The 27,921-nt window shown below is 42.8% G+C and overlaps 1 protein-coding gene and 1 long non-coding RNA gene across 4 annotated transcripts in view; both read left to right on the top strand.

The window, feature by feature from the left end:
- Positions 1-27,921, top strand: part of LOC130083499 (uncharacterized) — a 95,870-nt gene that overhangs the window by 1,748 nt on the left and 66,201 nt on the right. For 2 of the 3 annotated variants that reach the window (XM_056248538.1, XM_056248539.1), the window contains exon 1: positions 23,627-23,697. The exons of the other annotated variant lie outside the window; for it this stretch is intronic. In XM_056248538.1, coding sequence (XP_056104513.1) covers positions 23,643-23,697 — 55 coding nt within the window. In that variant the 5' untranslated portion in view covers positions 23,627-23,642. Of the gene's footprint in view, positions 1-23,626; positions 23,698-27,921 lie in introns of those variants that run through there. 3 annotated transcript variants of the gene reach the window in all.
- LOC130083503 (uncharacterized) lies at positions 3,124-15,116 on the top strand. Its single transcript, XR_008806847.1, has 4 exons — positions 3,124-3,174; positions 14,252-14,299; positions 14,811-14,843; positions 15,031-15,116. It is a non-coding gene; the product is annotated as an uncharacterized LOC130083503 (long non-coding RNA).

The raw sequence follows: 27,921 nt of genomic DNA, 5'->3' as shown, positions 1-27,921 counted from the left end.
CAGCAGATCCAAATGCAGTTAGATATATTTATTTGAGGTAATCCGTAAAGCGTAATCCAGTCCAGGCAAGGGTCAAATACCATGTAAGCAATCCAACAAGATTAACAAAATACAGGAACAGGCAAGAAACCAACCAGGAAGTGTGAGGACATCTAACAAGGACTCGACAACTAACACAGAAACAGCCAGGGTATATATACACACAGATCTAACAAGGTGATGGGAAACAGCTGAGTGCAATGAACTGATGAGTGACAGACAGAATGCTGGGAATTGAAGTCAAATGTGAAAGACACCGTGAGAACGAGGACCTCTAGTGACAACCCAGGGAAACACAACCAGACACTGTGACAGTACCCCCTCTCTACGGAGCGGCTACCAGACGCTCCATAACGTAACTACAACACAAGAGTTCAGGAGGGAGGTGGAACGGTGGAGGATCAGGGGTAGGGATGGTGGGCCAGGTCCATGAAGGGAAACAGGAACAAGGGGTGACGGCTTAACCGACAGCCAGGGCAAAACCGAGAGTCCATCGGCTGGCCAGGGCGGAGAAGACAGTCCATCGGGTGGCCAGGGCGGAGAAGACAGTCTATCGGGCGGCCAGGGCGGTGAAGACCCTTCTGGCAACCAGGGGAATGCAGGTCGTGCAAGCAGCCAGGGCGGTGAAGACCCTTCGGGCGGCCAGGGCGGTGAAGACCCTTCGGGCGGCCAGGGCGGTGAAGACCCTTCGGGCGGCCAGGGCGGTGAAGACCCTTCGGGCAGCCAGAGGGCGGTGAAGACCCTTCGGGCGACCAGGGGAACGCAGGTCGTGCAAGCAGCCAGGGCGGTGATGACCCTTCGGGTGGCCAGGGCGGTGAAGACCCTTCGGGCGGCCAGGACGGTGAAGACCCTTCGGGCGGCCAGGGCGGTGAAGACCCTTCGGGCGGCCAGGGCGGTGAAGACCCTTTGGGCAGGCAGGGGGAAGCAGGTCGTGCAGGCGGCCAGGGCGGCGACGTCACCTAGGGTGGCCAGGGCAGAGGCTTAGGAACAGACACCGGCTCAGAAACAACAACAGACACCGGCTCAGGAACAGGAACAGACACCCGCTCAGGAACAGGAACAGACACCCGCTCAGGAACAGCAGACACCCGCTCAGGAACAGCAGACACCCGCTCAGGAACAGCAGACACCCGCTCAGGAACAGCAGACACCCGCTCAGGAACAGCAGACACCCGCTCAGGAACAGCAGACACCCGCTCAGGAACAGCAGACACCCGCTCAGGAACAGCAGACACCCGCTCAGGAACAGCAGACACCCGCTCAGGAACAGCAGACACCCGCTCAGGAACAGCAGACACCCGCTCAGGAACAGCAGACACCCGCTCAGGAACAGCAGACACCCGCTCAGGAACAGCAGACACCCGCTCAGGAACAGCAGACACCCGCTCAGGAACAGCAGACACCCGCTCAGGAACAGCAGACACCGGCTAAGGAACAGACACCGGCCCGGCGGCCATTTTGTCTGTGGACACTGGAACAGACGACACTGGCTCCGGCTCTGGAACAGACGACACTGGCTCCGGCTCTGGAACAGACGACACTGGCTCCGGCTCTGGAACAGACGACACTGGCTCCGGCTCTGGAACAGCAGAATCTGGCTCCGGCTCTGGAACAGCAGAATCTGGCTCCGGCTCTGGAACAGCAGAAACTGGCTCCGGCTCTGGAACAGACGACACTGGCTCCGGCTCTGGAACAGCAGAAACTGGCTCCGGCTCTGGAACAGACGACACTGGCTCCGGCTCTGGAACAGACGACACTGGCTCCGGCTCTGGAACAGCAGACACTGGCTCCGGCTCTGGAACAGCAGACACTGGCTCCGGCTCTGGAACAGCAGACACTGGCTCCGGCTCTGGAACAGCAGACACTGGCTCCGGCTCTGGAACAGCAGACACTAAAAGTCTGAAGGGCGTCTCCAGGATCCGAGCTAAACGCTCTAAATAGCACGATCCACATACCGACCGGATCGTACCCGTACTGCTGTATCTAGTAGTGGTCGAGTCCTTCTGTCACGACACACACGAGAGAGAGACAGCAGATCCAAATGCAGTTAGATATATTTATTTGGGGTAATCCATAAAACGTAATCCAGTCCAGGCAAGGGTCAAATACCATGTAAGCAATCCAACAAGATTAACAAAATACAGGAACAGGCAATAAACCAACCAGGAAGTGTGAGGACATCTAACAAGGACTCGACAACTAACACAGAAACAGCCAGGGTATATATACACACAGTTCTAACAAGGTGATGGGAAACAGCTGAGTGCAATTAACTGATGAGTGACAGACAGAATGCTGGGAATTGAAGTCAAATGTGAAAGACACCGTGAGAACGAGGACCTCTAGTGACAACCCAGGGAAACACAACCAGACACTGTGACACAATGAGGTTTCTCTGCCAGCCATTTTTAAAAACAGAAACCAAGCATTCAAAATGTCCCATTGCTTTTTGGTCATTTCTCAGTCTTTTTCTTTTTTATTCATTAGGTCTTCCTCAGGCCAAGTTAACAGCATCTGCTTCAGTTATTGAGGACACAGACACAGTTCAGCTGAGCTGTGAGAATACTGAAGATCTAAAGATGGAGATGTGTGTCTTTAACATACATGGAAGAGAAAGTTTCTCAAAACTGAGCTCATCATGTCAGCTCTCACTCACTGGATCTCAGATCAATATTTGGTCAGAAGGTCAGAGTTCATCTGTGAGAATAACCTGCTTCTACACTGTGAAGAAGTCACAAGTTCTCGTACCATCTCCTCACTCCGATCCAGTGACAATATCAATCCAGAGTAAGTTTTTTAAATGCATATTTTGAAATAACTGATTTATATACAACAGTAAAATGTAATCACTTTTCTTAAAAACAAATGAATTACTTTACATCTACTTTTATTTGTCCAATGTGTGATAGTCTCTACTGGTCAAACTACGGATCAAACTCCCACAACAACAAGTGAGCAATACACATGTAGAGGATTCTCATAGAGCATTTCTAATATGTTATATTTTATGTCATACTATAATACCAGTACTACTTCAACTAGAGTTTTATTTCCAAACTAAATGCATAATTTGAATTCTCTTTGCAGCTTCAACAGCGACTTCTACTGGTGAAACTTTGACAGCCAAAACAACTTGTGAGTTATGTTTATTTTGAAAATAAAACGTACTCGGTTACTAACGTAACCTCGGTTCTCTCTAGAGAGGGAACGAGTGCGTAATAGCTTATGCTAGGGGGAAAACCTCTTTTCCACGAGATATTGAAGCCAAAAATTATCCTTAATTTTTTTTAATGTAAAACGCTTTGCAGCAGCAAGCAGACACAGGCGATACAGCTCGCGCGCCTATTGGCTGCTCTTGCGGCAAATGCAGCAGCCTATCGAGAGAGACTCTGCGTGACGTAATGACCAATGGGGGCAACTCGCGCCCATATCGTCACGTCCCGCCAGAAAGGGCATGGTCTCACTCTATAAAATGCTCGTTAGGCTGATACAAGCTGGTTTTCATCGCCGAAGCGAACCAGAGCGTATTCCAAGCACGGCAAGATGCGCAGTACTCGTTCCCTCTCTAGAGAGAACCGAGGTTACGTTAGTAACCGAGTACGTTCTCTTACGAGAGTATCTCTCGTACTGCGTAATAGCTTACGCTAGGGGAACACAATGCAACACGCCGTGCGTACAGGGATCCAACACCAAAGTCCCAGGGGCCGAAGCCCAGGGCTCATATAGTGCATAATCACCATAAACTCACATAGAGTGGAGGAAGAGAGGCTGGAAGCGTCATTCCTTATAAAATAGCACCCAGCGGGGCTATCATATGACAATAAAACGCGCAGCCAGGGTGAAAGCTTTCAGCCTGATCTGGGTGGCCGTACGTGTGTCAACACTCATGGGGCTGCAGTAAACTCAGTATCTGGGCCGCTCAGCGGGGCAGATAGCACTGAATTTTAGACCGCCAAAAGCTTAGCTTGTAAGGCGGGTACCTCCAGGTTATAGTATTTTATAAATGTAGACGGCGAGGCCCAGCCCGCGGCCGTACAGATATCTTGCAAGGAAACCCCGCTAGACCATGCCCACGAAGAGGCCACGCCTCTCGTGGAGTGCGCTCTGACACCCAAGGGGCACTGCAGGCCCTTTGCAGTGTAAGCGAGCGCAATGGCATCCACTATCCATCTGGATAGGCTCTGTTTTGAGGCGGCAAGTCCCTTGGAGCGCCCGCCAAACAAAACGAAAAGCTGCTCAGTCTGTCTGAAAACAGACGTGCGCGACACATAAGCTCTTAATGCCCTGACGGGGCAAAGGAGACTCTCGTCCTCATTGAGAATCGGAAGGGCGGACAGGGAAATTACCTGGGCCCTAAACGGTGTATTGAGGGATTTCGGCACATACCCGTGCTTAGGTTTGAGAATGACCTTCGAGTCATTAGGCCCAAACTCCATACATGACGCGCTTACTGAAAGCGCCTGCAAGTCCCCTATGCGCTTCACTAAAGCGAGAGCCATGAGAAACACTGTTTTGAACGACAGGTGTTTCATGTCCACCAGCTGGATTGGCTCGAACGGGGCGCCTTTCATGGCCTCCAGGACCGTGGAAAGGTCCCGCGTCGGGACTGAAGGGGGCCTGGGAGGGTTTAGCCTCCGAGCTCCCCTAAGGAAACGCACGACTAAGTCGTTCTTCCCCAGCGACTGGCCGGACACCGGTTTTGCAAACGTTGCTATGGCCGCCACATATACTTTGAGCGTGGATGGGGTCCTGCCCTTATCCAGTAGCTCTTGAAGGAAGGAAAGCACTTCCGAAACCCCGCATTCCACAGGTGAAAAGCTCTGGGCTTGACACCATGCAGAGAAATCAGACCATTTCGAGGGTAGACGGAGCTCTAGCCTGCGCGATCGTGTTTAACACTCCTTCTGGGAGGCTAGAGGGTACCCGTTGATGGCCCATGCGTGCAAGGACCACAGCTCCGGGCGAGGGTGCCAAATCGAGCCCTCCGCCTGAGAGAGGAGGTCTCTCCTCAATGGTACAGGCCATGGGGCAGTGCTGGTCAGCTGCATCAGGGCAGGGAACCACGTCTGGTTTGTCCAGAGCGGAGCTACGAGCAGCACTGGGCATCCATTTTCCCTGATTCATTCCAACACCTGAGGCAGGAGCGAGACAGGAGGAAAAGCATATAGGGGGCAGCGGGGCCAAACATGAGCCAGCGCGTCCTTGCTTTTCGAGAAAAACTTCGGGCAATGAGCGTTTTCGTGGGACGCGAATAGGTCCACCTGTGCTCTGCCGAACGTTTTCCACAGCAGCTGGACCGTCTGCGTGTCTAGCGACCACTCCCCTGCTGGAACATTGTTCCTGGACAGTCTGTCTGGTCCCACATTCAGGTGACCAGGCACGTGCGCTGCTCTCAGTGAGAGCAGGTTGTGCTGAGCCCAGACCAGGAGGCGTTCCGTCAGCCTGTGAAGGTTTCGTGACCTGACGCCGCCCTGGCAATTTATGTATGCCACCACTGACATGTTGTCCGACCGGACCAAGACGTGGTGGCCTGTTACCTGGGGACTAAAACGCCGTAGTGCTTTGTCGACTGCTATCATCTCCAAGCAGTTTATGTGAAGGAGCTTTTCCCGTTCTGACCACAGGCCAGCTAGCGGTCTGCCCTCGAGCAGCGCTCCCCACCCCGAGGTGGAGGCGTCCGTAGACACCACCTCCACACTCGAAGCGGTCCCCAGACTCACACCTGACTGATACCAGTCGGTTATTTTCCAGAGCTGAAACAAACTGTAGGTCGACCCTGAGGCGAAACAGACCCGCTGTCCATGCCCTGGGTGGAACCCGCGCTTTCAGCCACATCTGCAGTGGGGGCACGCGAAGCAAGCCCAACTGGAGTACAGAGGCTGCTGAGGCCATCAGCCCCAGCATTTTCTGAAACCTTTTAAGCGGAACTATCGAGCCGTGGCGGAAGGATTTCGCGACACGCTGAATATTTAGTCCGCGCTCTGGTGACAGGCGCGCCGTCATGGATAGCGAGTCTAACACTGTTCCCAGAAAGGACATTTTCTGACTGGGAGACAGTGAGCTCCTCGCCCAATTGACTGTGAGGCCCAGCTCCTCGAGGTACTCGAGTAATGCGGCCCTGTGTTCTATGAGCTCCGATCGTGATCGAGCTAGAATCAGCCAATCGTCCAAGTAGTTCAGGACTCGCATGCCCTGAAGTCTCAGGGGTGCGAGCGCCGCGTCCATGCACTTTGTGAATGTACGAGGTGCTAGGGACAGGCCGAACGGCAGGACTGTGTATTGATATGCCTGGCCCTCGAAAGCGAATCTCAAGAATCGTCTGTGATGGGACGCTATTTGTATTTGGAAATAGGCGTCTTTCAGATCTATTGACGTAAACCAGTCCCCGTGGCGCACTTGCGCGAGGATTTTCCTGGTCGTAAGCATTCTGAACTGGCGTTCACAAGCGCTCTGTTCAGCTGTCGCAGATCTAAAATGGGTCTGAGACCTCCATCTTTTTTCGGTACCAGAAAATATCTGCTGTGTAGGCCCCCTTTGCTCTGAGCTTGAGATAAAGGTTCTATAGCACCTTTGCTCAGTAGTTTCGCTCTCTCGGCTCGAAGTAGATGAGATACTTCGTTTTTCACCGTCGTCTCGACGCGCGCCGTATAACGGCGGGGATGTCGAGCGAACTGTAGCGAATAGCCTCTTTTTATAGTGTTCAGCACCCATTCTGATACCCCAGGAAGCTGTGCCCACACTTTCGCGTGAATAGCTAGGGGTAGAATGAGATCTGGGCTCTGGCTGAGACATAGTGACGGGAAGGGAGCTCCGGCGTGCTGTAACGCAGACACTGTGTTTACAGTGTGTGAGGCGGGGGGCGCGCCGATCGCGGCGGGCAGCCTGGCCGCGCTCAAAACCCTTATAGCAGTTTGCTGAGGGAGAGAGAGCGGGGCGAGCCCCGTGGGGCTTAACATGTCTGTGAGTGAATGTGGGCGCAGGACAGCGGGCACATTTACTGCACTGAAAAACACCGTCGGCCTGAGCTGACTGAATGCGTGTTGGTTTCGTTTTTACAGAACCCGTGGGACATGTGGTGTGTAGTGTTTGTGGGCACTGAGACGTAGGCACATTCACTACATTTAGTGCACAATCGACATGAGGCGATTTTGTTTGTGCGAGCCCTGCATTTTTGCAGGCTGTGTTTGTGTGTAGAAATCAGCCCTGGGTTGTGGGCATTTTCAATACACTCATAACACCATCGGCTGTGGCCGGAATACCAGAAAATACACCGTTTATGTGATTTATCTGGGTCGCCGTGGGAACAGCATTTGTGTGCAGGCAAGCGGGCATGGTACTGGCTTGCTTACTGCAAAATACACTGGAACAGTCACATTTTCAGGAACTGAACGAGCGAAAATTTCAGTGGAAGTCTGGCCACGGCGATACTGAAACACCGTCGATTTCCTAGGAGGCTAGGAAGACTTGTGTTGGTTTCGTTTTACAGAAACCGTGGTAGTGTTTGTGGGCACTGGGTTGTGGGCACATTCACAACATTTAATGCACAATTGACATGCGTCGATTTCATTTGTGCGAGCCCTGTACCGTGGCGGGCTGTGTTTGTGTGTAGAAATGAACACTGGGCTGTGAGCATTTTATTACACTTATAACACCATCGGCTGTGGCCGGAAAACCAGAAATACAATGATTACATTATTTTTCTGGGTCGCCGTGGAAACGGCCTTTATGTGCAGGCAAGCGGGCCGTGGTACCAGCTTGTTTACTGCAAAATACACTGGAACAGTCGCATTTTCTGGAACTGAACGAGCGAAAAGTTTCGGTGGAAGTCTGGCCGCGGCGAGACTAAATTTTTATCTGCTGCGAGAGCCGGGATCGAACACGGGTCTCTCGCGCGAAGGCTTCGGGTTCCGCCACTGGGCCACAGGGAGAACTACATTAGCACAAGCAGATAAGAGAGTATCATCACAGTTTTGTGTGTGTCTGCGTTTGTATGCAGGTGTGCGTGTTATACAACAGGCTCATTGCTGCAATAATGACATTTTCAGCCGCTCAAACTAGGAGCTGAGAAATGTTTGAGAAATGGAGATTAGCCCGGCCTCGGCGGGGACTAAAACACACTCTTTTCTCATTTGCCGGTGACGCACGCCCATGGGGGGGCGGGGTAGATTTCTTATAACGTAAAGAAAGCTAGCCGCGGTCTTAGGGCCCGCGGTCTTGATGCTGGCCCGTTTCCCTGACGACTCGCGCGGCGGTTGCGCGGGCGCCTCCCAGTCGAGGCCGATGCTTTCCACGGCCTGAGAGAGCAGACGCATCAGCTCAGTCTCAATGCCGGCTCTCTTACCAGTGGTTTGGCGGGAAACGCTAGCGGAGGGGAGGTCCAAGGAGCTCGCCCAATCCTCGCTATCAGATGCCAGAAGAGAACACGCCTCGGTGGGTTTGTCGAACTCGTGGACGGACGCGGCGGCAGGCGGCGGCCGTTGTCCGTCAGTGAGCGACTCGAGCGAAGCCGGCGAAGCTGGCGGGCGAACCGGCGAGCTTTGGCGGGCTGGAGAGAGCTCGGGAGCGCGCTGGGCGCGGCGCTTCTTGCGGCGCGGCACCACGGCGGGCTGTGGTGAAGGCTCGGAGAATGATGCCAGGCGAGTCCTCAGAGTCACCATAGGCAAAAGCTCGCAATGAGGACATCCGCCGTCAGCGAGCGCGATGTCCGCGTGATCCTCACCTAGGCAGGACACACAGATGACGTGACGGCCCCCGTCGCTGAGTGGGGCGTGGCACGAGCCACAGGATGGCATCTTTAAAAAGACGCAGCTCTTTTGTGATGAGAAGTGTGAGTCGCGTCAAGTAAGCGAGCAAACACTCTCAGCAGAGTAAGGATACAAAGTGATATAAAAGGATATATAACGCCGGAAAGCGCAGCAGGTACGGCAGTTGAAGGCGGCGAGGCCAGCGACTCCAGAGCTCGTCCCGCTGAAAAGCTTGCTTCGACGGCGCGGCTTCTCACTCCGGATCCAGCGATGTGTGTGCTTCGCTGAAGAGATGAAAATCAGCTTGTACCAGCCTAACGAGCATATTTATAGAGTGAGACCATGCCCTTTCTGGCGGGACGTGACGATATGGGCGCGAGTTGCCCCCATTGGTCATTACGTCACGCAGAGTCTCTCTCGATAGGCTGCTGCATTTGCCGCAAGAGCAGCCAATAGGCGCGCCAGCTGTTTCGCCTATGTCTGCTTGCTGCTGCAAAGCGTTTTACATTAATAAAAAATTAAGGATAATTTTTGGCTTCAATATCTCGTGGAAAAGAGGTTTTCCCCCTAGCGTAAGCTATTACGCAGTACGAGAGATACTCTCGTAAGAGAACATACTTGACAATTACAGAGGTATTTTGCTCATTTCACTTTAAATTGCTTCAATGTAAAAAATTTAACTAAATCTTTTGAACTTCAATTAAGTATAGACCTTTCAGTCTATTTTTCTCAGAAATATAGGTTATGTGGTAGCCTACTTCTCAGAAATATACTTGATATTGCACTTAAGTATACTTGACTGACAGAAAGGTATTTGCCATATACTTGTCCTCAATCTTTTGATCAAGATATACTTAAAAGTACAATTAAGTATTTTTAATCTAAATCTAACCTTCTTTTGATTGAGTAGCTTTTTCCCCCACATAGTTTTACATACAATCTTTTAAACTTACATTGTTTGTTGTGTTGGCTAGTCCACTGATAGTGTACTTCAAGTCTTTACTCTTTTTGAATTTTCATTGGTTTATAATACAGAAATCTTATTGGAGTAATAGATGCTTGAGGCATGAGCATGCGCATTCCTTCATGTAGCACTTTATGAATGAAGTTAGATTAAGTTTCTGTACAAACAAATGCTTCAGGCAGAACGGCTTGTAATATACATGTCTGCTAAATCTGGGGAACGAATAGCCTACTTAATATAGGCTATATAGGACTATATCAAGTGAAGTGAAGACAAATTTATTTGTATAGTGCTCAATTCAAATTGTTTCAAAGCAGCTTTACAAAGTCGTATTGTATGAGCTTTAATATTGAGCAGTTTTAGGGCTGGGTGATTTCACGAAATATGTTGCTGATGTAAATGATACACTGTTCCAGAGTTAGCTATATTGTATTTATTAATTTACTCAGCAGATAAGTCAGTGGCATTTTTAGTGAACAATGAGCATGACTGCATGAAATTACTGGCATTGCAAAGGAGAGATATTTTCTTGTGGATATACAATTTTTATAGCCTTTTATACAGGCTATAAAAACCTTGCAGTGCTGAAAAGTAAAAAAAAAAAAAAAAAGTAAAACAGATGTTATGTCGATCTATAGCAAATATTATTATTTTGTGCTCAAGAGCGTATTTAAGCAATAAATGTTCATATCACTTCTCTGCTGGGTATTTTTGTAAATTTTTGAAGTATGAATGTTTTGTTTGAAGTAATGAATGTTGTATTGCACAGATTTACAGCAGTGTTTACTTTTTTATAGTTATGCAATTTAATCTGAGTGTTAATATTTAAAACTATTATAATATGAACACAATGCGGGGGTGGATAAATAAATTATTGGATTTTTAATACCTGATTTTTAATAGGCTACAGATGCAGTACAAATTAGAAAAGTAGTTGTGCACTTAAAGTCCCCCTGTAGTCAATCATTTCATCCCTTAAAACTCAACTTTGATCACCAAAATTACATATTTAAATGTTTTTTCCTTGAAATTTAGTATTTAGAAAGGTAGTATATACATGGTTCTGTGAATATGTAAATTAGCCCCGCCTCTACTCACTCGCACCAGCTCAGAGATCCACTCGTTGATGATCACACGTTGATGTGATTGGTCACAAGTTTGTGACATCAGAAACCAGCGATTTCAAACTGCTTTTTTGAGACTGTCTTTGGTTCACTGCAGTTTTAAAGAGAAAATACTCAGCAATGGTGTTGACTTCTGCATTGCACATGGTTTGTCTTAAAGCATTTAAAAAGACCATATATATAAACAACATTAAAAACTTTATTTTCACCACAGGGGAAAGTTTAAAGTTTACTATTGTTACACTTAAAGTACACTTAAACGTATAGCTTCTACTAAAAAGTGGGCCAATTTAGTCCCAAGCAGTATTTAAAAATCTGCACATAATTTATAGGCCTACCTTTTTTAATTTGATAAAATATTTTTTTTTAAATAATGATAATTGCAGTGGGTTAGGGGCGTGGTTAGGTTTTCCCTTCCTTTTTAGGTGTGTTTGCTGTTCGGCATGAAGAGGCGCTGCCCAAACCGATCGGTGAATGACATCAGAGAACCGTGAGACTGAGAGTGATTAGAGATTAGACGGCTCCGCATGCTTTCGAATCACTCTCCCAGTACTATGATGTCATACATCAATCGATCTGTGCAGCGCCGCTTCAAGTCGAACACACCTATTGTCTTTAGCCAGGGGCGTCAGTTTGTGTTGAAAAGTGGTGGGGACAAAAGATCAGATGAAAAAAAACATACAACAATATAAAAAAAAAAACAATATCGGCGCGCGTTATTCGTCAGCGTTTTTCAACGCGTTTTTTTGTGTTCACACCCAAGCGATTTTCGCTGACGGTGAGCCGAGTGAACATGCAAATTCATTCCCTGACATTAGATGGCGCCCATTTGCTCTGCAATATCACTCAATAACATTCTCTTTTATCAAGAGTGTTGTAGTCGCTGTCGCGTTTGTCATATAGTTCTTCATGTTCCGACACCAACGAGACCAGCGGCTCTACATTCATCTGGCCTTGCATCTTCCTCGTCTTATTTCTTCCCGGCAGTGTAGACGCTACTTGGCGTATATCTTCTTCGCCGTTACGTTTGTGTGCTCGGCAAGACCGTTTTGTGTTTGAGCGCCCCCAAGTTGTGTTTTACTGTAACTTCAGAAGCTCCAGACACGTGAGCAAAAGCGCCAATCTCATTGGTCGGATAGTTTTTGACGCGGCGCGTCAAACTAAAAAAACGAACCCGATGCGTTTTGTAAAAACGACGCTTTTATGTGTGGCGTTTTTCGCATCGGTGTGCACACTCACATTGGCGCCCTTTGTTCAGTCACAAGGCGTTAAATGTCGGCGAATATCGCGCACGAAATTCGTCCCAGAGTGAACAGGCCTTAAAACCCTCAACAATGTCGACTGCACATGTAACAGTCCCTGCAACACCAGCTCAACCGAACAGTGCCAAAGCACCATACTACAGGCCTCGACATTAACGCTTGTCCGGGACAAGTGGATTTTTTGAAGGGAGAAGTAAAAGAGAATTTTACTTGCCCAACCGGACAAGTAGCCTCCACAGGCTGCGTGCTCGTTTGTCCCCGGGGGACACCACACACAAGGAGAAATGGGGCCAAAAAAATCCAACATGTTGGACATCCCCGATTAAAGATCTGAGCGGTGCCGGCGTCCTTCCGAGCAGACGAGAGGAGTCTTAACACACCACACATGGCAGGAATATCTAATCAGATTATTTTATGATAATCGGAGCATCCTTAAAGGAGCACTTCACCCATTTCAACATTAATCTTTATTGAAAGTGGGTCATATATGTAGTCGAAATGTAAAAGAAATATTGAATTTGGTGCCCTCTTGACCGAGAAAAGACAGAAAATAACTTTAGGGCGCATTTGTGTGTAAGACCACAACTCCCAGAATGCACCACGTTGCACAGCTCCGCAAGCCACTCCCACTAATCCAGAACAGCGCAAAGTCGCAAACATCAGAGAAATCACTCTTCCGTCTACTCTACAGGGCTAACGTTAGCTGCCACCAGAGTTAGAAATTCATTTCACACAAAATGTATAGTTAGTTGGCTGTGGCGAGCAGGACGAGGGACGTGAGAGCGGCGCGCGGCCGGTGGCGTGAGTGATAATGAACGACACCTGTGAGACGCACTGGTCTCTCTCGCGTCTCACACCGAGGAGCGGACGCATAAAACGAGGAGCGATAGGGCAGATCGAGAGAGGAACAGGCCTGATTTTATGGTGTGTTTTGTTTCTGTTGTGTGTGGCCAGCAGTGCGGGGCTGCTGGCTTATACTTTTGTTTTGTATTTGTTTATTTTACTATTAAAATGTTTAAATGTTCGTCGATTCCCGTCTCATTCTTCCCACAACAACGAACCCGACGCCGCCGCCTCTTGTTCCTCCATCAGCCTCAGCTGCTCTTCGCTATATTGTGGCTCGTATAAATAGCCACGAACATCAGTTTCGAGCAAAAGATTTTCAAAATCCTCGTCTTCCATATCGTGTGTCGTAAATTCAGGCATTATGGTAAATCTAACTCCTTGAGCGCTTGTTAGCTTAGCTTGCTGTCTTCCAAGCAAGATGGCGGATTAATAGTTTAGTTTCTTCAGGTTTAGTCCCACCCACTGATCTGTAATAGGCCGGTGGGGTGAGTGGGTCCCACGCCCTTGAATAATAATGAGCTAAAGGCTGTAGTTTTCTTAATATGCAATGAAATTTATCTTCCGTCCTATCGTGACGCAAAATGACGATATTTACGTCACGATAGGATGGAAGTAAAACACTTAAATCCTTTTTTCTCCCATCTCAGAAAAAAAAAACAAGCAAAATTCCACCATCATTATAATATATGACTGGGTTTCTAACAATACAAACCTTAATGCAAATGGGTGAAGTGACCCTTTAAGATTGTCGGAAGGGGTAAATCGGGGCTAAAATCGGCCTAATTATCCTGCCGTGTGAACCAGGCTTTACTGATCGGCGCATGCATGTTTTTGGGTCATTTTAGAATCAGTAATAGTTTATTTTGATTAAGTTACTTTTTTGGACAATGTACATTGTTTCTTTCTGTATCTAAACTGCATTGCATGTTTTATTTTGTGCAAATAAACCACATTTCTTGGTTCGCTTGATTTTTCAGAACATTTTAACCAAATGCTTTCAAAAAGTGGTGGGGACAAAATCAGCCATTTCAAAAAGTGGTGGGGACATGTCCCCAGCGTCCCCAGTGTAAATGACACCTATGTCTTTAGCTGATGATGATCACACATGTCTGTAATGTTTATCACATTAAATGATTCTGCACAGCTCACTTTTCAGTTTTTTATATATTTATATTGTATTCTTGTATGTTTTACTGTATCAATGCCAGAACCAAATATAGTTTTATTTCCAAACTAAATGCTTCCTTTGACATCGTTTAATTCTCTTTGCAGCTTCAACAGCGACCTCTACTGGTGAAACTTTGAATGCCAAAAAAACTTGTGAGTTATGTTTATTTTGAATATAAAACATAACAATGAGGCATTTTGCTCATTTATCTTTAAATGACTTTAAATTTGAAAATGATTATTTCTTAGTTTATTGCTTTCTTAAAATACCACGATTAGTCAGTTGCAGGATTTAGCAGTCAAATATTGCTATACAGTAAAATTACAGCTAAACTGTATTATTGATCACTGTCTCTGCCAACTGATTTTAGGCTAATAGTTTCATATCTCTCATATCTCATCCCACTCTGACACACTGTTTCTATCAGCTCTATCAGCTGTGTTCATACCAGCTTCTGCTCGGCCTGAAACCAGAGAGACAGAAACATGTAAGTGTATTTTTGCTTTGTTTATAATAGAATATTAAATCTGTTTTAAATGTTAAATAAGAAGAATCATTTTCCTGACAGTGAGATCATCTAGAAACACTGATGTCTGTAATCATGATTCAGTAATCAGTTTTTTTATTGTAATATGATTTGATCTGAGATCTTTTCTGTTGCAGCTGTTCCTCATACTGATCACATTCACTCTGAAGGTTCATTCACTCACAACACAATACAAAACTAATCATCTAAATATCTGTAAAAACTAAAACAAACATTGACATTTCCTCCTTTCATGATCATATGATGTGGCATGTTAATTTAAAATGTATTTAATAAAACATAATAAATCTGATAAAGATTAAACATGGATTAAAGCCTTATTCTTTCTTTTGACAGGCTCATGGCTTTTAGTAGTGCTGGTTTTCACTGGTATTGGTTTATTTCTGTCTGGATTCATGGGATTCATCTGTCTCTGCCACTCTGCCAGTAAGTACAATGTACAAGTTTAGTTATGCATAAACTGAGCTCCATGATAGAAACATATGATAATAAAGTGTATCTGCAGGTTCTGATGACGTTCTCACAGAGGTGATCTACAGCTCCTGCCATGTGGAAACAACATCTCTGTTAACTTCCTCTGTGTGCTCCTCAAAACATGGATGAACCGTTTTATTTCTTTACTTCTTGCACCTCTTTATAAAAAGAAAAATTGTTTGTACAGAAAGAATGATAGTAGCCTTTATTTGCAGTATGTAGCTACTGAATTCATATACTGATCAGCAGGCCAGGGCAGAATCTGTGGAGCTTTTTCAAACATTTTGATTTTGAGAAAAAAATGATGTTATATTGGTAAAATGTATGTTAAATGTTTCTGAAGGCATCTTCAAGTCATCTAGACTTTAGTGATGCAGATTCAGTGTCATTCAATGATAGATTTGAAGTATCAGAAACAGAAAAGTTGTTCCACTTTTTTAATCAACTATTGATTATAACATGCTACGGTTAAAATTGAACTTTACTGTTAGCAATCAATTTAGCAAAATTGGCATATAGTGCCCTACTTGTTGGGTTTATAGTCACTGTAAAAATTATTGTAATTTTAACTTTAAAAGACTGTAAAAATTGTATTATTCACCAGAGGAGAACATACGGAATAAAACTAATTATCTCTCATCAAGACAACACCAGCAAAGATCAACTGGAGCCTCAACAAATAGCATCAGGACAGTTTAATTTAAATGGGCGAGACATGCAAGTACCAAACTTAGTCTCATTATTTGATACATTTAGTATTCTTACCACTTTTAAAGAAGGGTGTGTTAGAACTAAACTGATGGTTTGCTCAAGGCTGTTGATCTGCTGAAAAAAATACAATGCTATAAATTCTTGCATTCCTGTATTCTACTTCAACTCTCTTTCCCTAAGTAAACTGTAGGCCTATGTATGTGTATGTTAGTAGTTTAAATGTTTTGTCTAGTTAATAAAATCTTGTTCATGTCACACGTAAAGTTGTCCGTGTCTCAAGCTCATATCTGGAGTCACTAATCAATCATAGATTTTGACTACCCTTACGAAAAAGAAGTATACTTCAAGTTAATTTTATGAAGTATACTTAAGTGCAATTTGAAGTATATTTCTAAGAAGTACATACAATGTAGACTGAAAGTATACTTTCTTATTTTTAGTTAAAAAGATGTATAGGCTACTAATGGCACACTTGAATAAACTTGTTTTTTGTAAGGGTACATACGGTGGGCGAGAGAGCTCAACGCGCTGCAACTGAAGAAAACACATGCAAATAGAAAAAAACGCGTGCAAATAGAAAAAAACACATGCAAATAAAATAAAACGCATGCAAATGGAAAAACGCGTGCAAAGAAAAAAAACACACCCACAAATTAAGAAAACATCTTCATCAGTTTCACAACACAGGTGTGCTCCAAATACTCACAACCATAGATATCATATAATAAAGGCTAGATGTCTTGTCCGCGCTGTTGGCCAATGGAGGACATTAATCTCATAACGACTTTTATGCAATTGTATTTGCAGTGTAAAAGCATTCTCCTCTGTATTAAGATTTTGACTTTTAATGACTTTTGTTAATTTTATTTTACTGATAACAGCCATAGTGCCTTATTATAATTATAACTGAGTAGTTTATCGATTAATATTAAGAACTTGACATATATGATGATGTATAGCCTACCTATTTAATAAGGTTTGGTAGCAGTAGCGGAGTGGCAATCGGGAGAGTCGGGAGTTTTCCCGGTGGGCCGGTATTGTTTCGAGGCCGCGAGGGCCGGTCTGATAAAATATATTCATTGCAAATTCGCCATGCGCACTTGGGGCCCAAGCGAGGGGAAGAAAACATTTTTTTAAACATTTTCTATAACAGAGCGTATATTTGCACTAAGTGCCTGTCTTTAAAGCAAAAAGACACTCGTTTTGAAACAGCTACAGTGGCGTAGGTCGTAGGGCGTGAAGTGCTTGAAAGCAGCTTTTGATGCGCTCGACCCGAGTTCGAATCCGCCTTTTTCCGAACTCTCTCTTCTCCCTTTTCCCAGCACATATGTAAAGATGTAAAATGTATAACCTAACATTAAGGTCTCTAGCGTTATATTTTGCCAACGAACTAAAATTGAAACCATGATATGGCTTTGTGTCTTTATAAAACAGCACAAGACTTTAAGAAAAGGCATCCTGTCTGTGCTGGGTGATTACTTTGCTCACGCGATCAGCATGGTTATCTGGTGTTTTCTCCTAAAAGCTCAAGGGTTTATTTCTTGCAAATGAAGAAATTAGGACAAAAATATTTTAATTGTCCTATATTATAGTGTAATGTAGGCTAAAATATACTTTTGAAATATTCATTTTCATTTATAGGCTATAGTACATTTATAGGCTAAATGGATTTTACGTCATAGGAATAATTATATAAATCATTATTACATTATAATAATAATTGTTTGGCATCCTAAAACATCATTGATAATGTAATCAGGGCAGGACTTAGGGGGCTGGGGGCCCCTGGGCTTGAGTTTATGTTTGGGCCCTATATGGTATACAAACATCATGGAGAAGCACAAATTACACAAAAATTTAAATATGCTTTGAGGTTCCTACAACAATTAATATGCAACATGCCTATAGTCAAAGTGTAGTGGTAGGCTAATTTTAAATAGTCATTATAATACAATAGAATGCAGGATGTGCTCTCTAGGTTGAGATAAGATCAAAACTCTAATAATAAAGCCAAGAGAAAACAGTATTTTTTTTAATTCATTGTCATAGCTATCTGTCAGATTCTTAAATTTAGTCAACAAATTCAATCAGAATACAAAGACACGGTGTATGCCTTATTATGACCAAATAAAAGGAAGTCGGTATCAATAAAATCCATTTTTGGATTGACCATTTCTGGTCTGATCCATTTCTGTTTAGACATGGCATGTATGGATTTATAATTGCATAAATTATGTTAAGAGATTAATGTTTTAAATGTAAAAATTTTAATGTAGAAATATGAAATGATTGAGAAAAATTAACTATGAAACCATTTTAACTATCAAACTAACACCGCCAGTAGGTGGCGGCAAGTCTCCATCTTAATGAGGGAGTTGGATCCTTTATTCAACCGATTCGTTCAAAAATCCTAATTCGTTTAATCTAGCAAACGACTGTATGTATGAATGGGTAGCCTAATTGAACCATTTACTTGTCTGATTCTATCAAAAATTAAGATTTTTTGAGGAACAAAACACGTGTTACTCGGAGGCGCAGCGGTTCAGCTGTTTGCTCTGTTTTCTTTGATTGAACTGATGTCACATTTGCGATTGTGCAGATGTTCGGAAAATCAGCGCTCTTGCTGGTGTGATAACTCACATATCATAGGCTCGTGTTTTAAATATATTAAACGGGAACTCGTTAGGCCTAAATGTTTTTTTTTTTTTTTTTTTTTTTTATCATTTTGATGACACATTCCTATATTGTGATGGCAGTGGAGAGAGCGCTCAAAATTCTCCAGAGCACATAATTTTGTGAAAAAAATAAATAGAAATTATCATTCTCTTTAAAGCAACGAGACGTGAACATGAGAATTTATCAAGATTTTTCTAAATGTGCGCTCTTTTGGACTAAAAGCCCAATTGAAGCTGTTTAAAGTAGCCGACCGCAATGGAGCAGATGCAGATCAACACGCGTGTTATTCTTTGTGATAAATATCAGGTTGCGCCGTTTGATTATAGCCTCGAAGCTCTCAGTCGGGGGATATTAAGGCCCGGGTATTTTATTCCGTGCTCCCCTCCGTCTTTCAAACTATAGCCTTTCTACTCCATGAGTGCGAAAAGACGCGTTCGGCGCGTACGCGCGCACTATAGTGTATTGGATTTTGTTTTCAAGCGCTCAAGTCACTACTTTGGGCTGATTATAGCCCTCGCTTGCACATGGCCAGACAGTGGAAATACGGCTAATAATTTCGGGATATCTGGCATATACAAGTTTAACTGAACAAAACAAACGAACGAAAACGGGTAAGGGAGGGGGCCCCCTACTGGGCGGGGCCCATGGGCTGCAGCCCAGTCAAGCCCAATGGTAAGTCCGGCCTTGAATGTAATGCAGACTGAGACTCTCATAACTAAAAAGATGCCCTCTTTATTATCCTGGTACAAATCAATGCTTTTTCTTTGTTCAACGAGCAGTTCATGGGTTGAAGCTCTTAATTTTGATCTCTCAAAGAGCACGAGATTGATGCATTTAACCTTAAAATGTAAAAAAAATTCTTGCGGGGGAGCATGCCCCCGAACCCCCCTAGAGGCACAGAGGTCCACCCAACATAGTTTTAAAAATTCCTATGGGAAAGAACGACCATTTATGAACTTTACTCCAGCATAGTACAACAAAGTTACTTTTAAATCAGTAAAACTGTAAATGCCATATTAAAATGTCCCTGGACAAAATATACATTTGGCCTGCCAAAGAGGGGACCTACAAGACATTGTGCCCAGGGGGCTCTTAATCCGGCCCTGCCGGCGACGAGGGCCGGTGGTCTACGAAATTTCCCGGTAGATTTTTTGGTCCCACTCCGCCCCTGTTTGGTAGATATAACATCAATTTATAGGGGGCAATATCAGCACGACCATGGGCACGGCAGGTGCTGTTTGAATGGGCATGATGATGCTTGCTTCTGTCCTCCACTGCATGGGCTGAGATGCGTGGCTCACTAGCTGCGTTTACATGAGCCCCTTTTGTTTGATTTAAGAACAATTCCAAATTCAGAGCAGCATCTATGAAATATGGGTTGTGTTTTAAGCATTTGAATTGTCACCTGTTATGCATACGAAATTATGAAACGCGAATGTAAACCGTGTATTGAGTCGCGTTTCAAACTCATTGATCAATATGCTTGCGTAGAAGTCAGTGAAATGTGCGCTGGTTTCTCTCCGCGTTCTGCGCTGGTGTGCGAGTCTCATCATCGACAGTAAACGCAAGCTCTTATCAGCCCTATCCACCGCGTTTACATTGTTATTAATAGTGGATACTTTCATGCGCTTCCATGTCCAAGTGTCTGCTATCAGACCCGTTGAAGTGCAGTTTCTGTTCATGTGTGCTATGTGTGTTAACCCTATATAGCCTACCCTACATACAGTTAGGGTGATATACATGACTTAAAATGTGATATTGTCCGCACACCTCTTGCGTTTCGTTTGGTCACACACCACAAGGTGTAACTGTGGCCTCAAAGCTTCAGCACTGCCACTCTGACTCTGAGCTCGATTGCTGATGTCTGAGGTAAAACACGCCCCCCTCGTTAGCATACGGACAAAGAAATGTCGAAATAAATAAATGTGGAAATAAATAATTGTGGAAATAAATAAATGTATAAATAAATAAATGTGAAAATAAATAAATGTAGACATAAAAACATATATAGGCCTACATAAATGAATGTGGAAATAAATAAAAGTGGAAATAAATAAATGAATAAATGTATATATAAAAAAAATGTGTGAAAAAATACAATTATACATAAATAAGGAAATAAAAGTATAAATACTCATTTATTTGTACTTTTTTTTTTTACATTTCTTTGTATATTTATTTATGTATTTATTTATGTATTTTTGCTTTTTTACATTTATTCGTATATTTATTTATGTATTTATTTATTTTTAATTAAGTCAGCTTTGGCATTCCATAGTTGGACACCGTGCTGCGTTGTCATGGGAACATCCCAGGTGAAAATAATGAGGAAATTACGTTGTCTTTCGTGGCTACCTTCATCAAGTGCGTTCCACACGGCTGCCTAACAGCACACTAGAGCCTTGCTCACTCCAAAGTCCCACTTTAAGGGCTCTGCAATCTACCCTTCGAAGGGAGTAGGGCATAGGGAAGCACACGAGCAATAAGCACGTCCCAGCCGGGTTCGTCACTTATTTGGTTCCCCTGGAAACATTTCCGTTGTGGTCTGTGTTATTTGCAGCGCGTTTTCTGTATTTGGTTGTGTTGTGAACTTTTGCAGCGCGTTTCTGGATTTGAAGCACACGTGTGTTGTGAAACTGATGAAGATGTATTTTTTTGCAGGTGTTTTTTTTTCTATTTGCACGCGTGTTTTTCTATTTGCACGCGTGTTTTTCTATTTGCATGTGTTTGCTTCAGTTGCAACGCGTTGAGCTGTCTCGTTCACCGTAGGTACAGGCTCTGAACAGTACTGTACACTGTACTGTAAGAAAGACATTTCCCATGCCCCAGAAATGTACATTTCTTAGAATTAATAAACAATTAGCACTGAGTGTTCACGGCACTGTCGGCACAAACAGGTTAATTGATTGTAATATTAATTTTACTACATTGAGTTAATTCTATTAACTGATCCAAATACTCATAATCAATTATAACAAGTTATTATTTATTAATCATATTTTTTAGAGCTAATTTGCTACACACGGTGTTAAGATGGGTGGCCTATGACAATGATTTTAAACCTGCACAGCTATAGCCTCGTGAGACCATCCTGATCTCGCGAGCTTTCAAGGTTTCACTCGCAGATCAGTCTGGATACTTTCCGTTAAAGAAAATTTGGGAGCAGTTCACCAAACGAACGTCCAATCAGCGTTGGCTTTGAGGCGGGTTGAGGTGTGACGCAACGAGAAGCGCGTCAGTTCAGTCTAAAGAACATGTCGGCTTCAGCGGATGAAACTAGCATCAGCGTGGCTATCGAGCAAGTTTTATCGGAATTACAGAGTATTTCTTCACTGAAAGAAGAGCAAAACACTGCTCTGGAGGCTTTTCTCAGAGGAAAAGATACGCTCTGTTAGTACGTCATATATTTTGTTGATCTGATTGGTTGATTTGGCCCGTCTATCACCAACATAGGCCAATCAGCTAACCAGTATTTTCGCCCTTACCAAAACTACTTCAACGGAAGGTTTCCAGATGGATATGCGGAGCAAATCCATCTGGCGGAGTCAGGTTAGCACAGCTAGATTCAAGGTTTAAACAATGGATGTTGAAAGGCAATACATCATATTGTACAATCTCATCCAATACAGGTTTAAAGAGCTTCCAACATCTTACTGACTCCTGTATTTTAGAAAAACAAGATTTCTTTAGATATTTACAGTTTAGGAACCATTATAATAAAAATATTAAAAATAATGAAAAAATTAAAAATGAATATCATCATATGTTTATTGATGCATATAGCGGTGGGACTCACAAGAAACTATTAGAATATATTCAGGTATACAATCTTCTAAAAATCACTACATTATATGTGAAAGATAAATGGGAGAAGGAATCGAACATAATTTTATCTGATGACGAGTGGTTAAACAAGATTACAATCAGTTAACCACACGTACGAGAAACTTCAAGAATCAGGCCAGGGTCACCTTAAAAGGGGCCCCTGTGACCCCTGGCAAGATCATCAAGAATCTCCAGAATCTACGCCATCTGGACTTGTTCAGCAACCAAAGTCAATGCAAGCACCCGTTCGCAGCCTTTAGGTGCGTTTCTAAGTTGTTGTGCCCCTTTTAAGGTGACCCTGGCCTGATTCTTGAAGTTTCTCGTACGTGTGGTTAACTGATTGTAATCTTGCCACTTCTTCTCTTCTCTCTTTCTTTACTTTTCTTTACTTTTTTATTCTGTATATAAACTTTGCTTAGTTTATTTGTGTGTAGCCTACCCGTAGTTTAGTTTATTGAAACCATTATATCCATGCTTTATTGTCTCTGTTTGCCACTTACAAAATCAAAGTCACTTAAACATCTTGATCTAGCTATATGCTATTACCCTGCAAGTACTTTATACATTAAGAAAATGTTATTCTTTCTTGGCCAGGAAGATCATTTATTTCCTAGAATTGATTATGCTGTCTGTTCGTTGAACAAACTGATTAAATGATTGTACTAATTATGCTACAGTCAATTCTAAAAACTAATCCAAATATTTATAATTGGTTATAATTAATACATATTTCCATTTTGAGCTAATTTGCTACATATCCCTTTAAACGTATCATCACTTCAGGAAGATCTGATATCTTTTAATTTGATATATTTTTCTTAATCTTTCAATTAATTTAGATTCAAAGTGATGTCAGATATTGTTTGTCTATAACATGCATGAACATTTTAGCTTCTGTTTCATACTGATCGTCACTGCTGTACATTACAATAAGGACAATAAGATCTGTGCATGTTTTCTATTCAGGGGGTTTACAAAAATGCTAAGTTCTATTATATATAATTTGCAGAACACTAATATTAGGATTTAGTAGTCAGAGAATGGATAGCATTAGACTACTCTACTTAACTATATAACTCACTGTCAGTATTCATTGGACATTATTAAACATGCACACACTATGATGCATGTTAAATTGCACATGGCTATATAGTTATAGTATTTTTTATATACTTTCATCTACTTCAAACTGCTCAGTACAATAAACTCCTGTGGTCTGATGTGTTACTTCCAGTCTCGTCTCTTTTCTCACTCTCGCTGTAATGGAGTTGTTCATCTTCATTTCTTTTCAGCTTCTAATGGAGGTTCAGTCTTACAGTAAGTGATTTATGCTGTTTAATGTCTTTTAAAATAAGTCCACATTTAGAGTGAACAAAGTTTTATTGGATAAAATATTTCAGCATGTGTGATATGATATGTGGGAAGTTTTAATATGAACATACAAACATGTGAACTGCAACCTACCTGATATTTTTGTTTTACTAGAGTATTACTGTATACATCAGCAATAATCAGTAGCTGTCCTTTTTATTTTTGAACCGAAAATATGTGAATAATTTCGGAATATTATTGTACATTGCAATTGTAAATATTAATAAACATTGTCAATGAGATGTAATGATTGATTTGTCTGTTTTGGGTTATTTCAGAATCTCCTGCTGTAAGAGTATCTCCAGATGTGCTAAGAGAGTCCAGATCAGTGAAGATGATCTGTGAGACGCCAGCAGATGTTACAGTGAAACAGTGTAATTTCTACAGAAACAGTGAACAGGAGAATAATAAAGTCAGTCCATCATGTAAACTCGAGCTCACTGGTGTTGAAGTGCTCAGATGGGCAGATGTAAAATCACCTGCATCAGTCGACATTTACTGCTTCTACATAATAACTGAGCATGGGATTGAGAAACCATCACCTCATTCTCCTGCTGCTACAGTGACGGTTCGAGGTGAGAGATTTTACTGCTGTTCTAGTTTGGAAACTGCTATTGCAATGTTTTCTTTTTATTAATTATGGATTATTTGACTTAAACAGGTTCGCTTCAGAAACCCTTCATCAGTGTTAGTGATGATGATGTCCAGATCAACATAGCCTGTGAAATACCACTTTCAGTCAGAGCTGATTTCATCTGTAGTCTCTACACTGAGGATGTTCTTCTGCACACACAAGTCTCTCAGATTCAGAAGAGTCCGTCTGGAGAGAATCATTGTATGTTTTATTTAACTCACAGTGAACTCTTGACACGATCAGTGAACAGCAGAAATCTGAGCTGTGATTATTACATCATCAACACTGAACCTGAGATCAGATCACCGCACAGTGTCACACACACCATCAGAGGTGAGGACTTCATACATTACAAGCTATATTTATATTATAATAGTAAATAAATTAGTAAACAAAACAATTTATGTCCAAATGTGGTTAATATTAGATAATGATAAAACTGTACATTTTTAGATTTAATATATTAATGAATACATTTTTAAATCGCAATATTCAGGCCTGCAAAATTTAAAGCAGATGAGTAAAAATGCATGTATAGAATATAGATTCTAAAAAAGAAATTTAATCAACTGGATATTCTTCTATGAGAGAGAATGTAGAGAGAAATTTACTTTCAAAGTCAAATGTGAAAGTCATTTATAAATCTGTCCAAATATTTATGTAATTATCCAATAATCTAACAATCATGAATGACTGGGAATATCATGGACAAGTCATGGAAATTCACTAGTCAAACATTTGTGAACCCTGAAAATACCAATGAGACTGTTTGGATCAATGAGGTTTCTCTGCCCAGCTATTTTTAAAACCGAAACCAAGCAATCAAAATGTCCCATTGCTTTTTGGTCATATCTCAGTCTTTTTCTTTTTAGATCTTCCTCAGGCCAAGTTAACAGCATCTGCTTCAGTTATTGAGGACACAGACACAGTTCAGCTGAGCTGTGAGAATACTGAAGATCTGAAGATGGAGATGTGTGTCTTTAACATAAATGGAAGAGAAAGTTTCTCAGAACCGAGCTCATCATGTCAGCTCTCACTCACTGGATCTCAGATCAGTATTTGGTCAGAAGGTCAGAGTTCATCTGTGAGAATATCCTGCTTCTACACTGTGAAGAAGTCACAAGTTCTCGTACCATCTCCTCACTCCGATCCAGTGACAATTTCAATCCAGAGTAAGTTTTTTAAATGCATATTTTGAAATAACTGATTTATATACAACAGTAAAACTTAATCACTTTTCTTAAAAACAAATGAATTACTTTACATCTACTTTCATTTGTCCAATGTGCGATAGTCTCTACTGGCCAAACTTTTACAACTGCCACAAAAACAAGTGAGTAACCTTATGTCCAGAGGTGTAGTGGTAAAAAAAGAGGTGGGTAAACTATAAATTCTGGTGGACCACGACGTGGTCACCCGGTAAGGTGGGCCACTGCCTACAGGTGTATGTGTATATCCTGATGACATTGCTATATAGGGAGGGCTCGACATTAAGCCTTTTCATACGCTTAATCTGTCATCCACTTGTCCGAGTAAAAAAGTTTCTCGTCCGGATTTTTTTTATTTATTATTTATTTTGTTTTATTCTGAAACAATATTTTCATCAGTGTTCAATCAGCTTTGATATTTAAATCGGCATATTGTAATATCTGCACCTTTAAATATGAACTGAACTGAAATTTGAAAAACGGTGATATAACAGATCTATTTTATTTATTATCATTGGTACAATTATTAAAATGGCAGAATTTGTTAAAAGGGATAAAACTGTACGTTGAAAATGTTGTTTTTGTTACACGGGCGCCGCCATGTTGGATTTTAACATTCGGCTACGTCACTGGCATGGTAGGCTACTCCATTGCCAACCAACACCAGCAGAGCAGCCATAGCATGTAAATCATAGACATAATAAATACATTATGTATTTATTATGTCTATGATGTAAATAGTCTGAGGCTAGCTGACATGGCTGGGGAAACAGAAACCAACAGGTCTAGGGGGGGTTCATACTGTATTGCCCCTGGCTGTAGTAATGAATTGCATAGGGCTAAGGCAGCTGGGGTTACGATACATTTTCACAGGCTACCTTTGACAAGGAAACCAGCCCTCAAGTCAAGGCTAGCTGCCTTTAACTGTCTAGCCCTCCGACAGCCCCTGGATTTCGAGTCTGTAGTGAGCATTTTTTAGTGACAGACTATTTAGTAGGCCTGTCGCGATAGTCAATAAATTAATTAATCGCACGATAAAAAAAATTAGCTCGATATTTTTCCGGCCGCGATAATTTCCATTTGCATGCGTGTTTGTTTTCCTCGTCTCTCTCTCTCTCTCTCTCTCTCTCTCTCTCTCTGTCAACTCTCTCTCTCTCTCTCTCTCTCTCTCTCTCTCTCTCTCTCTCTCTCTCTCTCTCTCTCTAGCAAAGAGACTGGATGACAACTCTCGGTTCCTTAGCGTAGGAAGAGTGAACTAGAGCTTATTCTGCCCGAGCGATATTTCCCGACACTATCCTTGAGACGTGCACTCCCAACGCTAAACGAAGGCCTTATGAGGGTAATCCGTGCGGTTTTGTCGTAAAAATATACATATTTAAAACTTTATAAATGAAAATATCTGACTTCCGGCAACGATCGACGCGCGTCCACGGGTGATGGAAGTCGGCGTACGAGGTAGGACGTAGCGTCGTGACGTAGAACGAACGCGCCCGCGCAGCCAGAGAGCAGAGCAAAACATCACCCGTGAACGTGCGTCGATCGTTGCCGGAAGTCAGATATTTTCATTTATAAAGTTTTAAATATGTATATTTTTATGACAAAACCGCACGGATTACCCTCATAAGCCCTTCGTTTATCCCCCTGGAGCCGGATGGATTACTTCTGTGAAGGATATATGCACATTTTGGGACTTGAAGGAGGTGGACCCCATTGCTTCACATTATATCCACTGAAGGGTCTAAGACATTTTCTAAAATAACTGAAAATGTGTTCGTCTGAAACAAGATTGACATATGCATCTCGAACGGCTTGAGGGTGAGTAATGCATGGTTTAAATATCATATTTGGCCGAACTATCCCTTTAAATGCATCATTTGAATTGCAAACACATGAGGAGAGTCTCTGCATGAAAGACCCACGACTGGCAGATGAACGTGCTACTACATTTCTCTCCGAAACGGTAGGAAATTAAATTAGATTGAATGGAGGATTGTGACTGTGACAAGATGATTGACAGGGCAGTTTACGGTGATAGGATGCACGCAACAGATCTGTCCGTTAAAGATGACAAAGTAGTATGTCCCAAAGCTTGCCTACTCTTTTGCTACACACTCAAAAGTATGTACTTTTTCTTCACAAAAAGAGTACATACTTTTAGGGCGTAGTATAAGTAAGCAAATTGGGACGCAGCACAAGTATTGCTGATTACCTGTGTAGAATGCCATGCTTCCTCCTATTCAGACAATCCCCCTTCCTCTACTACTTCACCTGGATTTAATCTAGAGGAGGAGAGCAGCTTAGAGCCCCCAGAGGACGGTAGTAGTAGTA

Source organism: Rhinichthys klamathensis, unplaced genomic scaffold, assembly GCF_029890125.1.
Source record: "Rhinichthys klamathensis goyatoka isolate OS25496 unplaced genomic scaffold, OSU_Roscu_1.1 h1tg000056l_1, whole genome shotgun sequence".
Taxonomy (NCBI): Eukaryota; Metazoa; Chordata; class Actinopteri; order Cypriniformes; family Leuciscidae; genus Rhinichthys; species Rhinichthys klamathensis.
The sequence above is the reverse complement of the archived record's forward strand: the minus strand, read 5'-3'. Positions and strand labels throughout refer to the sequence as shown.